Source organism: Brassica napus, chromosome C2 (assembly GCF_020379485.1).
Source record: "Brassica napus cultivar Da-Ae chromosome C2, Da-Ae, whole genome shotgun sequence".
In the NCBI taxonomy this organism is placed as follows: domain Eukaryota; kingdom Viridiplantae; phylum Streptophyta; class Magnoliopsida; order Brassicales; family Brassicaceae; genus Brassica; species Brassica napus.
In genome coordinates, this window is record NC_063445.1 from 646,612 (window position 1) to 660,372 (window position 13,761).

The 13,761-nt window shown below is 35.2% G+C and overlaps 4 protein-coding genes across 4 annotated transcripts; 2 read left to right on the forward strand and 2 right to left on the reverse strand.

Moving 5' to 3' along the window:
• Positions 1 to 1,391: 1,391 nt before the first annotated feature.
• LOC106423987 (serine/threonine-protein kinase BSK6-like) lies at positions 1,392 to 2,510 on the forward strand. The gene is made up of 5 exons (XM_048747637.1): positions 1,392 to 1,464; positions 1,539 to 1,624; positions 1,722 to 1,796; positions 1,859 to 2,014; positions 2,352 to 2,510. The coding sequence occupies exons 1-5, from the start codon at positions 1,392 to 1,394 to the stop codon at positions 2,508 to 2,510; spliced, it is 549 nt and encodes a 182-aa protein (XP_048603594.1).
• A 773-nt stretch (positions 2,511 to 3,283) lies between these two features.
• Positions 3,284 to 4,341, reverse strand: LOC106424028. Its single transcript, XM_013864765.3, has 2 exons — positions 3,700 to 4,341; positions 3,284 to 3,612 (listed from the first exon to the last, which is right to left on the reverse strand). The coding sequence occupies exons 1-2, from the start codon at positions 3,764 to 3,766 to the stop codon at positions 3,452 to 3,454; spliced, it is 228 nt and encodes a 75-aa protein (XP_013720219.1). The 5' UTR covers positions 3,767 to 4,341; the 3' UTR covers positions 3,284 to 3,451.
• Positions 4,342 to 7,010: 2,669 nt separating this feature from the next.
• Positions 7,011 to 8,538, forward strand: LOC106432543 (L-type lectin-domain containing receptor kinase VIII.2-like). The gene has a single exon (XM_013873391.3). The coding sequence runs from the start codon at positions 7,253 to 7,255 to the stop codon at positions 8,327 to 8,329; it is 1,077 nt and encodes a 358-aa protein (XP_013728845.2). The 5' UTR covers positions 7,011 to 7,252; the 3' UTR covers positions 8,330 to 8,538.
• A 669-nt stretch (positions 8,539 to 9,207) lies between these two features.
• On the reverse strand, positions 9,208 to 12,213 carry LOC106423989 (protein FRIABLE 1). Its single transcript, XM_048746677.1, has 7 exons — positions 11,262 to 12,213; positions 11,095 to 11,164; positions 10,916 to 10,986; positions 10,753 to 10,841; positions 10,536 to 10,668; positions 9,748 to 10,457; positions 9,208 to 9,661 (listed from the first exon to the last, which is right to left on the reverse strand). The coding sequence occupies exons 1-7, from the start codon at positions 11,823 to 11,825 to the stop codon at positions 9,400 to 9,402; spliced, it is 1,899 nt and encodes a 632-aa protein (XP_048602634.1). The 5' UTR covers positions 11,826 to 12,213; the 3' UTR covers positions 9,208 to 9,399.
• Between the last annotated feature and the right edge of the window lie 1,548 nt (positions 12,214 to 13,761).

The following is a 13,761-nucleotide window of genomic DNA, read 5'->3' on the forward strand; positions in this document are numbered from 1 at the left end:
CATATACACACCACACATGAACATGATACACCCTATATATGCGACTTTGCCATGTGAAACATGACATCTTTGTTTTGTAATATCGTAATCTTATTTGATTTCATAATAATATAGGTATCAAAGGTCATAATATACTAAATCCAAAGGCCAGATTTCGACGACCCGATCGTAAACAATCAAATATATAAAATGGTCACGTCTGTATCATTACGCCTATTAGTGTATTTAAAAAAGAGATTATCGTGGCAGGAGGCAGGGTATCTACATTATTTTATAAAAATAAATAGTTAAAGGTTTTTCAAATGTATGTTTTCATATTTTATATGAGTTTTTAATCTCCCTCTGTCTCTACTCTCGTATTTTTTCTTAACTTTGTTTGAGTTTTCTTTTACTTCATGAATAAATATAAAAACAAATTGCTGTTCCTTTGTACTATCTATCTAACTACAATAATTCTTTTGCATGTGTTAAAATTTGGCCTATTAATTTGACATGTGTTGTGATTATGTTAGTTATCAATTTTGAAACATCAAATTTTAATTTTAGTATGAGCAAAATTAAGATTACGTTTCTAAATAAAATCATATACTAAATACTAATAATATATTAATACAATAGTCAATGAGTATCTGACCAATGAATGTGTTATAATCCTTATTTAAACCAAAGTGTTTATAAAAAAATCTGGTAAAAAGGCCTAAGTGTGAGAGTAATTAAGCTCGTTGTGAACGCATTATGAAGGTTAATCATCATGGTCCCTTACAAATACATATGACATACTAGATTTGATCAGAATCATTTAAGTGAATCGTTCTTTTAATATTTTCTGGAACGAGAGTCCCATTAACCACTACATAAATAGAATATAGAAACTTAAGACTTAAGAGAGTCAAATATATACTGCCAGTAATTAATTTTAGTAACCCGAAATACTAAAATAAAAAGTTGATTGACAACTATGATTTATTCCTAAACTACTTTTAACCTAATATGATATAGTAATCCGTTTGATATACAGGAAAGCATGATTCATGACCAAATGACACAAGATATGTTTTTTTGTGATATTACATTATCGGTTTGAAATTTTCCCCGTTACTAAACACCAATATAGATTATGTATTTTATTGATTTTCTTACGATTATATTACATAAGTAATTATGGAAAATTTAAATTAGTATATTAGAAAAAAAGATTTACTCTGGGGGCGGGAAGTCTCTCAGACGATAACTTATACCATGATCTTAATCCCTACAGGATATTGTTTGATAAGGTCTCCTTTTTCATGTTTTTTCTTCATCTGAGAAAACTAAGAAAAATCCTTTTATTTAAATCAAGATCTGCTTGATAACAACAGGTAGGCAATCCTAAACTTTATTTCTTTAGTCTCATGAAGAGTAGTCACAAAGGGAAGAATCATAGTACCAAGTTAGCATTTGCTCCTCCTGAATATTTGCACCTAGGTCCATAACCTTTTGATGTGTATGTCCATAAGAAAATAGCTTTAAAGATTTCCTCATAGAAACTTGTTTTTCAGGTATTTTGATACGTGAGAGCGTCACATATAGCTTTGGGACCTTGTTATTGGATCTTATGAGCGGTAGACATATTCCTCCAAACCATGTAAACAAAAATAGCATATTAGTTTTTGCATTTTGGACTGATTTTTATTTTATATATATATCTATATGACTATATATGTGTGTTGATGTTTGTGCAGGCGCTTGATTTGTTCCAAGGCAAAAACTATTTGGTGCTAATGGATTCAGCTCAGGATGGTCAGTTCTTTGATGAAGTAGTACCATAAAACTAGTAAAGATGAAATTTCCCCCTAAATAAAATCATATTAACTGACAGTCTGCGTCAAACAATCTGCCTGAAAAGACTAAACCTGTAACAGAGCCACTTAAGTTGACTCCCTTTGGAGATGCATGTTTGAGAGTAGATCTTTGTACCATACACGAACTACTCGAGAAACTCGGGTATGGAGAAGAAGATGGGGTCGCGCACATGGTATGTTAATGATTTTTTTGTATCTAAGGAAATGATCATTACTAGAAATTTGAGAGTGGATGTTGATGCTGATTCACATGAATATATTATGTACATATGTGCATACCATTTTTCATACATAAGCATGGAGGTGCAGCATTTCGTGCTAAAGATTTTGATACGGCCATTGAATTATTCACAGAGGTAAAGACACAAAATCATATAAAAGATGGAATCATCAAGAAACATAAACACACGATGAAAAGACGATTCATTCTTCTGTAGTTCATGACTGGAGCTCCTAGGGTTTCACCAATAGTATTGGCTAGAAGTTGTATGTGTTACCTAATGAGTGAAGTGTTCAGCGGAGGCTCTGAGCGAGGCGATGCAAGCGCAAGTAGGTTCACCGGAATGGCCAATCGCTCTTTACTTACAAGCCGTTTGTCTCTTTAAGCTAGATATGGAAGCTGAAGCTAAAGAAGCACTTAGATATGGCTCTGATCTTGAGCCTTATTAGAGTTTGTTAAAATAAATGTATATCAGAAATTGTGAATACACACATAAGCAATGTACTTTATACTATAGATTTTGTGAGCTACTATTTATTTATTTTCCAATCTAACTCCATTATGAATCCTTTTTATTATTGTATTGCAATTGTTTGGTATGATTGCACTCGTGCAAAAATCTAAAACAGGAAACAAATTCCACACAGAGCAAAAGAAAATAACGAAATAATCTTCTTGCTCATTGTTGTGAAGGCAAGTTAAAGTGAAAGAACCATGAGATTACAAATGCAGAGACCATACATGTTAAAAGAGTCTGAAGACGATACTTTGCTATGTTATCATGACAAGACTTGTGTTACAAGTAAACGTGAACTCTTGGATCAAGAGATTTAAAAAAACAAATTAAAAACATTAAGAGTCGGAAAATCTGAGGGACTGTGTTTTGGTTCGGTCTGTGGACTAAAGTGATGAAAGCATTAAAACATGCTTTAAAAGCTGATAATAAATTGATTGTACACTAATCCAAGTATTTTTTTGTGATTTGAGGTCATGTGTTTCGTGTTAATAAGCTTCTGAAATCTTAATCTGACCTTTGATTTCGTGTTAACGGTGAAGATTACATCACTCGCGTGGGAGGCACATGACAGAGCCTAACCAAGTGTCGTAAAGCGGCTGAGCTTTGGGACCACCGCCTTTTGGCTCTGTCTCCTCATACTTCTCTTTCACGTTACCATTCATTTCTTTCAAGACCATGGTAATCAGAAGAACTAAAGCCCATGAATGATAAAACTGAGTCTTGCAAGGCCCATATTTTCAAATTTTGTCAATTAGAATCCCAAAGAACACCAATAACAAGTCCATTTAGATGACAAATAAGGAAACTAATTAACATAGCGTACGAGACAAGAAAGTTAGTACAAGGAGTTACTGAAGCAGATAAGATTTGGTTTTAACCACCGTCTTGAGGTTGTGGAGGAGGAGAGGAACGAGGCTTCGGAATATAAGGATTCGAAGGGTTTCCATGCTCGATAGGACCTGGTTCGATCGAATGTTTTGCTGTCGGAGATGGATCCACTGGAAAGTTGTAGTCCTCCAAACCTAATTTCATTTCTGCCGTTTTCCCGCGTGATTATTAGTATCAAATTATTACAAACAGTGAACTAAAAAGAGTAGAACACACGAATAAAAGAAAGTTACCAGAAGAAACGAGTGAGACACAGAGGATTATGACAGCCAAAAGGAAGACAAATCCTGGTTTCTTCATCTTCTTGATACACAACAAAGATAGTTTTTTCTTTTGATAATAAAGAGACAGAGAGAGGGATGTGCATGAAATTGGTAGAAAAGGAGGAGGGCATGTGGATCACTGTGTCTTGAATGTGAAGTTGTGGGTTAAATCGAGAACAGAGTTATTGCTTTCTCTCTATTACAGCAGAGAGGAAGCCTCTCAAACAGCTCAAAGCTCATTCATTGGGCTATACTTTAATGCTCCTCCACTACTTTTCGTTTACGACACGTATCCCCATTTCTCTATCTGTATTAACAGCAACTTCTCATCGATTGTATTTGATCACCATTGATAGAAACGAGGAAGAAGAGTAGGAAGAAAAAGGAACTTAAACTCACAGGAAATCTTTAAGAAATTTTAGAGAGGGAAATGATGGATGTTTGAGTAAAGCGGACTCACTATTTTAATTTTTAACAAAATATAATAATTGTTGTGATTGTTGGTATAAAGAGAATTAATAGTAGTAATTGTATAATGGAGTATTAATGGTAACAGGCTAACAGCATACAAATGTTGTTATGAAATAGTACTACAGTATAGACAAAATAATTTTAAAGCCAAAAAAATATCACTACTATGTATTTTGGCGTTATTTCCCCTTAAGAAATACTAGAAGTTAATGCTATGACGTGACTTGAATTAGCAACATTAATGCTTCTAACATTTTCTACCACTCAAATTCTTTTATCTATTTTTTTTTGTCTTTCACGTTTTATTAATTTGATTATTAATGTTCTCGGCACCTTCAAAAAAAAAATCGTTTCTAAATATTACTCCCTAAAACATCATCTATTTTGAAACGAAAGAAGTATTTTATTGGTCGGCAAATAACTTTTAATTCATCACACACATATATGTTGGGAATGTTACTAAAAACGAAAAATATAGCTCCAACTCATGCATGTATTCTGTTGAACTTGTTTCCATTATATTATTCAAAAATTTGTGAAAAGGGTGTTATGACAAATGTCCAGCATTTGCTATTTCACCCTATTCACATCATTCATTTTCCATCTATAATTCACCTCTCTTTTTCTATAAAGATTTTTATTAGAACTTGAGACAAAAAAAAATTGTTAACAGCCGTTATAGCCCCATCGGCTAACTAGCATTTACACGTGAAAATATGGCCGATTTAGAATCCACTTGAAGCCCACGTATTCTTTGCCAATGAAGTCGATAAAATAGATGGCCCAAAATGAGAACTGCCGTGAACCCAAACGGAGCCGACGAGGTATAGGAGGTGAATCAATCAAATTATTAAGAGAAAGAGAATGAGATAATTATAAGAACGATAATCAGATTGGAGATTGTTGCATGTGATCTAGCCGCGGTTATGAAGAGAACTAGAGATGAAGCATTGCCGTAGCTTGCTACAGATGAACTTACAATACATCATTCTCACTTCTCAGTCATACACTGCTCATGGCACCATCAATATGTCGAGACACGCACATTATTCATTGTCATCCCCATACACACAAGTCATTCATACAGCTTCATCCAAAAAAAGAACATTAATGGTCCATGGTTTTTAAGTATTAAATTGGATGCACAAAGTGTCAGTGAGTACTTTTGTCAGTCTTTGAAGTAAATGCTGGCCTATTTATTTTTATTTATCTCGAATATTGAGTATCTCGTTTTTATTCTATGTATTCTTTTGTCAGTCTTTGAAGTAAATGCTGGCCAAAAAAGAATTTAACTATTTTGGACTATTCCTTTTTTCTTTATATATCTATTTTGGCCTATTCATTCACAATCAAGAATTTAATTATTGTTTCAATAATGTGCGCGGGTTTGTCTTTTCATAGACACATTGTAAATAAGAATAACTGAGGATTGTAGAGAGCAAATCAGTAACCAATGTAAAATAGTTATAAGTGACCAATGTAGCACTGATTTTATACCGTCTACTCACATTATTGTCTTTCTTAATTACTCTCTTTTTCAAAAGGATCCACGTTTAAACAAAATTATAAATTTCAAAAACAATAATTATATTTATTAATATTTTATTGATTGAAAGTGGTTGGAAATAGTTAGTTACAAAATAATTCATTGATAGTTAAATTTTAATATATTTTTAATATACGTGAAAAAATTTAAACATAATTTTTTGAACAGAAAGAGTATTCGACTGCATGTGAGGATGTATGAAAACTGTTTAAGCTAAAACACTACTCCATAATTCAACATTTAAAGTATCCCTCGAATAAATATAGTTGGATAATATATAAATGTTTTTTTGCTAAATTATATAATATATAAATGTTTCTTGAGCAAAGAATAAAAAAAAACCTCACAATTTCTCTCTAAACTCCTAGAAGAGACAATGAGCTACCTAAATGAGGAAGTGTTAAAGTCGAAGCCACTTCCATTTTTCCTTTCGACTTTCGAAGAAAAGATTCCATTGAAAAGATTCCATTGATTAGTTGATCAAAAAAAAAAAAAAAGATTCCATTGATTAGTTGAAGATTCATTTTTGCATGGTTTAAATCAGTTGCAGAATGCTCTCTCAGAGTCATAGTATTTTCATAGTGATCGTTCAATCTCATAACGTCTGTCAACAACAATTCAAGCGTACATGCAATGATCTATCGTCTATGTATTTCACCTAGATCCTGAACTACAGCGGAGGAAACACTCTAGCTATCAGCTATGTAGAGCCCAATAGACAAGCCACCAGCAATTGAAATAGGCATTTTATTTGTTTTATTTTTAATTAATTCATAGCACTTTGAAATAAAGAAACTGGGTAACATAATCAATGGTTGCCCACTAATTAATCCATTTTAGTATTGGAGATTATGATATCCTTTTTAAATTCCATCTTTTGGTTTGCCAACAAATTCACCTTTATTATCTCAAACCCCACATTTTCTATTTCCCTTTCGTTTGTGGACAGTAAATAATGATTTATTTTTGAACCAAAAAAATGATTGATTTTCCAATACCTAAATAACGCGATGACCTAATCTAAGTAGTAAGTGCAACATATACACAAATCATGTGGATACTCTGAAGAAATCTTAGGAACAATTTAAATCATTCGTAAAGTATTTATCTCTCTTTTTGTTTTGTCTATAATTAAACGATTTGGCAATTTAGATTATATCGTAATTAAATTATATAAAAAGGAGTGGGGCTAAATATTACAATCTAGAACATGGGGGCTACGGAAGAAAGGATATAAAAATAGTGGGGTGGGTATAAGAAGAGAGATAGAGATAGCATTAATTGAATATTTCACTTACTCAGCAACCACCGAGAGAGAGAGAGGGAATCAAAGGTTCTTCTCCTCTCCTAGAAGAAGATGACTTTTAAATTCTATTTTAATTTCTCTTCCCCATCTGCTTCCCTTTCCTTTCTGCACACACACACACTCTCTCTCTCTACTAATTAAATATTAAAAATTACCTCTTTCGAAGAAGAAGAACAGAGAGCTCCATTTCAGTTTCAGCTATGGCGTTTTTCAAAGCTCTAGCCTTTCTGCTCGTTTTAAGCTTCGAGATTCACAAAACCACGGCTGCTGCTGATGCAGACGCAGATTCCTCGTTTTCCTTTAATGGGTTTGCGAAATCTCCCGCCTTTGAGAAGAACATTGCTCTGTTTCGAGATTCGAAGCTCGTCAACGGCGGCGGTTCATCGATTCAGCTGACCGGCTCGGTGAGTCGGAGCGAAGGGCGAGTCCTTTACAAGAAACCCATCACACTACTCCAAGGTACTACTACTAAAGGTAGAAACTTTTCAGGATCGTTCTCCACTAGCTTCTCCTTCTCAATGTCGTCCTCCTCCAAAGAGATCGGTAGCGTCCTGGCTTTTGTAATGGTTCCAAGTGGTTTGGATCTTAGGTTGTTTGGTAGAAAGGACAACACTTCCTCTGGTCTAGGCTTTTTATTGCGAAACGAGGTTGTTGCTGTTGAGTTTGGTGTCTCCAAGAGAGGGAACCGTGTGGGGGTCTTAGTTGGTAGACCTGGATCCGCGAGAATTAGAAATTTATCATCTTTTGGTGGACATTTCGATGGAGGGAAGAAGTTGAGTTGCTGGATTGATTACGAGGCAAGTTCTAAGAGAATAGAGGTTCGTTTGAGTGTTTCTAATGCCTTGAAGCCTGTGGATCCGTTGGTGTCTTACTCGGTAGACTTGGCTAAGATATGGAAAGGAAAGAAGTTTATGGTGGGTTTGACATCTGCAAATGGAAACTCTTCCAAGCCGCATTATCTACACTCATGGAGCTTTAAGCTGAGACATCCTTCAATGAGGATTCACTCGCAGCCGCTTGATCCAAACGCAGTTTCCAAGACTGTTAAGGAGGTGGAGGTGAAGAAGAAGAAGAAGACGGTGGAAGTAAAGGGGAAGAAGAGAAAGTGTGTTTGGAGAATGCTTAGTGCATTGGTTCTAGGTGCGGTTTGTGGAACTTTAGGTGCCATGTTAGCGTTATATCTTTGGACAATGTGCGGTAATAGACGGTCAATGGCAGTGGTTCCTGAGGAATGTGCTACTGAAAAATCTGTTGTTGATGAAGAAGCCAAGAATTAGTTTGGTATTTTCTTAGATTGTTGTGTTTGTCTTTTGTGTTTGTTTGTAATGTACATTCTGGTGTCCTCCTTCCTCTTCTTCTGCTGTTTTGTTTTGTTTTTTTTGTTAGTTGCAGGTTTGGTGAGATGAGTTTTCACATGTAGAAGAATATTACAATATGTATTAGTTAAGATCTTGAAAATCTTGATCAATTTAATACAGTTGTCATCTTTTTTTCTTTTTTTTTCAAGTGAAGAAGACAAGAGGAGACGTGTGAGTGTATTGAAGGAAGGGTTTGTCCAAAAAAAGAAAGCCATTGGGTTTCTCGTGAGTTCAACAAAATGCATTTATAATCAGTTGCCCCTTTCAGACACCTTACTAGTTACTACTCTGTGTTGTTTCTGTGTCTTGACTGAGAAGAAAGTGAGAGGAGAGTAACAATGAAATGTGCATTGTCTCCAGTGGTCCCATTCCTCTATTTAGGGATTTAATGATTTCAGCAGAGTTCCATTGCTTCAAAATCACTGTGTTTAAAAAAATAATACTCAATTTGAGACTTTAGGTGCTGAATGTACATTCCAGTGAAAAGAGGGTCTGCTTAAAAGAAACAAGGACTTGGGAAAGATCTTCTGAAGACTAGAACTTCAATACTCCAGTTAATCCAGTTAATGAGAACCTAATCCGGTTAATGATAGCTTAAATACATTTTTAATGTATGCTTAATCAAATAAATAATAATAATTTTAATCAATTTTGATCAATATTAAAAATTATAATGTAAATATAAATCTTTATAAAATAAGATTTAAGATTATATCATAGGAAATGAACACCTTCGAACCTCAAATTTGAAATTCAGCAAACCTTAAAACATTGTTGTTCTTGAAGATGTTTTGAGCTATGATTCATATATTCTTATTTCTTATCTGGGAGAGATTTAGACCAAATATTTTATGTATCTCCAAGTTCCTAATACAATTAGAATTAACGTTTTAATAAACCTAATTACATAAAAACCAAAAAAAGGCCAAAACATGTGATTTCCTCGTGTAATTTAAGTAGTACCAATTTGAACACCTAAACACCTCCGGTTATCTCAGAGATTGTGCTCGTAAACTTGGTCTTTCAAACCGGTTCAGGCCGGTTTGTTTATCAGAAGTGTCACACAAGCAACCCGGAAGAGGGTTTGCATAAAAATTCTCCTCCAACTTGGGACTCAAGCCTGCCTTTCCTGGCCGTCTAAGATACGGAGCTCCTAATCTTTTACCATGTATTCTCTTAACCTCCGACGAGAAATCTTCCCAAGACATGAGCCCCGCATCGAACCGATCAATCAGTTTCACAAAGCTTAGCCTGAAAAAAAAAAACACACGCTAAAATGTCAAGTCTCAAGCGCAAGAAAAAAAAAGAATTACATGACGCAAGAAGCTGTACGGTACCTATCAGGATTAATTGTTTTTCTAAAACCTTCGAATCTACGATGACCCTGAACCGCTTTGGCCATGTTTCCATCGTAAGTATAAGCGAAAACATCGCTCTCGAGTGCTAAATTGTAATCAAGAGCAGCTAATCTGTTCTGGTATGGTTTTATAGTGGAAAGCTCTTCCTCTGTAGCTAACGTGGAGTGAAAGAAAACGTTTGGGAACTCTTGGTGGAATGCATTCATACAGTTTTGGCCGTAGATCTCTCCTGCGACAATGTAGATCTTCGTGGTCGAAGGGAACCCCATTGCCTTGAGGAACACGGCAGCTTCGCGCGGCGTCATGGGGCAGTTACCTTCGAGACGCTGTTCTGTACCGTTGATCACTTTTTCTTTCCAGTGCGGAATGCTATACCTCATCTTCTCAAGATCGATCGATTCCTCAGAGGTTAGACTGTGGTTGCATCCGGTAAACGCCAACATGTCTTTCTCGTACCTCAAGTGAAGAGCAAGGTAGGGTTCATTGTTTTCTCTAAGTCTTGAAGAGAGAACTTTGCTTAGATTCTCTATCTCTGGGGAGTAACGAAGAGCTTCATAGTTGGCCCTACATCTAAGCCGCTGGATCGAGGGAGGTGGGCTGTTGTTAGCTAGCCGAGAATCAGTGTGATTGAATACGATCACCTTATGCTTCTTCAGTAACTTTGTCATTGAGTTTCTGTAATAACTTGCCTGAGGAAACAGAGTTTTTAGTTAAAAATTATGAATAACCAAAAACTAATGATTTTTATTTATTTATTTGAGACTAACCTTGGACCAAGACACAGGATTCTTTTCAAGAGGCTTGATAGAAGCATATTCCTGGGGTAAATACTCGACAATGTCGACATCCTCTGCTAGTACTTTGATGAAATGCCTCCAGTCGAATATGTCCTTAAACGTGCTGAAAGCATAATAATAGAGAGATTAGTTAGATCATATTATTATGATCATGATGTTGAATTAATATATGATGATGATGGCTTACCTAGGATCACTCCAGAAAGATGAATGGTCAAGAAAAGGAAGAACAAGAGCAGCGTTCATTATTTTGGCGATTGCCACCATATCACATATCTGTCAAGAGACAAATAAAGTGAGGAATTGAGAAAAAATCTAGAGGCAGAAGACTTGAAGAAGAAGAGACTTACACCAGTTCTCATTTGATTCAAACCACCGTTGGCGTGAACAACAAGGTAACCATTGGTTTTCTTGATTGGTTCTAAACCAAAAAATCAAAAACAAGAACCGATCATTAGGTGTCTTAAATTTCTCAATTGATTCGATAGGTCAACCAGTACACGCAAGAAAAAGAAAAGAAAGAACTTACTTTGGTTCTTGGGCCGAGCTACGCATTTCTGATAGTTCCCAGTGTCTGGTTGATTCCAAATTTCTGGGATCTGTTACAAAAAAAAAAAAAAAAAAAAGTACCAAAGCCAATATTAGTACACAGAATGTAAGAATGAACAGAACAGAACAGAACATGTGTGAGCTTACAGGGTTTCTCTCAGGAAGGAGAACTCGAGCGGAACTGGAAGAAGATTCTTCTTCTTTGATGATCTTCTCCATGTTACTTCTGGGATGGATCGAAACGACGAACTCGTGTTTCTCCACGTGTCTCCGTCGTCCGCCACCGCCACCGGAGAGAGCAACGACGAGGAAGAAAGTGACGACGAGGATTCCTAATATAGACAGAATCATACGGCCGAGATTGGTGGCGGATCTCACGTTCCGAGACATAGCAGCCGTCCATTGGGATTTGTTGTCGGCCATGAGCATCCACACGAGCCTGATTTTGCGGAGAGACAGAAACCGGACGAGGTAGTTGTGGTGCGAATCACTCTGACAACACGAAGATGATCCTCCTCCTCCTCCTTCGTCGCCGCTGCTGCTCGTGGCTTCTTCCTCGTCGCCGGGGAGGTAAACGACTGCTCCTCCTCCTCCGGTGCTGACGTGGCAATGATCTTCTTGAGAATCTGTCACGCGACGTCTTGTCGTTGTTGCTGTTGGCGCCGCCGGTAACTGGCTGCTGCTCGACGGGACCGGAACGCGGACTGACATGTAACCGGTGAAAAACAGACGACTTTTTTTAAACCTTCCCGGAGAAAATAATTTTAAATAAATTACTTTTTTAGAATAATTGATCAGAGGAGAAAGGCTTTGGGGTCTCAATGAATCTCCATCAAAATCTAATTCTACGCGCGATCTCAGGAGGAGCAGACAAACAATCTCTCTCTAATTCTTCTGTTTCCTCTCTCTTTCTTTCTTTCCGATTATGTATAACACGGGTGCAGCTATATATATGTGCTTTGTATAGGAAAAATAAGTTTAAAAGTCGTTTTATTTGTCCAAATTATAAGTTGGTTTTGTTCTACTTTTTTTTTTACAAATTTCTTTATTCCACATTTAAACTGTTCGGTTATTAATCATTGGTGTACAACGGAATATATATAATTTTCAATAGTCATAATCTTATATCAGAATATTTTTCCTGATCATATATTTAAAATTTTATTTAAAACTTAGGATATATACAAGTCTAGAGATTCAATAAATCTTTAGAATTTATACTTTGAAATATTTGGTTTTTCTTAACTGTTGATAATGTCTAGAGATATACTAGTTGATAGTTACTGATTTCCAAGCTTTTCTAAATATCATATATTTTGTGCTTTTCAAAATATCATATATTTTGTTTTGTTGAAATTGATTAGCAGTTAATGTATCTTCCTAACTAGTACTCCTTCCCTTCTTTAAACATGCATATTCTAGAGAAAAAATTTGTTTCTAAAAGATTATTTTTTTACATTTTTAATGTATGTTTTAGTAACTAATTGCAAATTTCAAAAAACTTAATTGCACTAATTGTTTTTTATTGGCTTAAAATTATGTAAAGAAAATAAACACAAAAAATTATGCAAATTTAATGTGTTTTATTAAAATGTGTGAAAAAATTAGAGTATAGATCTTTAAGGAACAGAGGGAATAACATGTATAATTAGAAGCAATTGAACATCCCAATTATTTCGTCTTGTTACCGAAAGAGATATGCATAAGTTAATTGTTTAGAGGGGTTTTTGCCAAAACTAACCCACAACTTGATTTTAATTCCAAACCTATACCCAAACTTGAATCAAATGCAAAACTAACCTAAAAGCCTAGTGAAATTACAGCTCAGCCCCTTGTGACCAAACAAAAAAACAGAAGCCATTTTTACGAATATAGCCCCAGTAAATCGTCTGAGTCGTCTGAGATGTTGGAAGTCGTCTGGACGACTGAAGTGTAAGTCGTCTGGACGACTGAAGTGTAAGTCGTCTGGACGACTGAAGTGTAAGTCGTCTGGACGACTGAAGTGTAAGTCGTCTGGTACCAGTTTATTTTAAAAATAATTTATAAATCTTGTAAAAAAATATTTAGATGCGTAAAAAATAAAAATCAAGTAATTATAAACAGTTTTAACTGATATAAATTAAGATATGATAAAATTGATTTGTTTTGAAGATATATGAGTGGAAGTAGTGAATCATGAAATACTTTGGTTTAGGAGTTTGGCAAACATATGTTGTAGTATTGTATGTATTGTTAGGGTTAGATTTTGGAAAACTAAAATGTTTTTTTCAAAAATTAGTTTTCACCTATATGTGTTTATTTCTGTGTATAGTAAACACTTTTCAAGTTTGATTTGGTTTTATGAAGTGTTTAATTAGATAATTAAGTTTAGGGGTTATGTTTAGGGTGTGGACGACTTATATTTCAGTCGTCTGTTAAATAATTTACCCGGACGACGTATATTTCAGTCGTCCAGACGACTTACTTGTAAGTCGTCTGGAAAGTCTTCTATTTTAGTTTCCCGCTAAAAATATTTAATTTCCCGCTAAAAATATTAAACTCTTCTGGACGACTTACATGTAAGTCGTCTGTTTTAATTTCTTCACCAGACGACTGAAATGTAAGTCGTCCAGGAAGTCGTCTGAGTCAAAAATATTTAATCTAATTG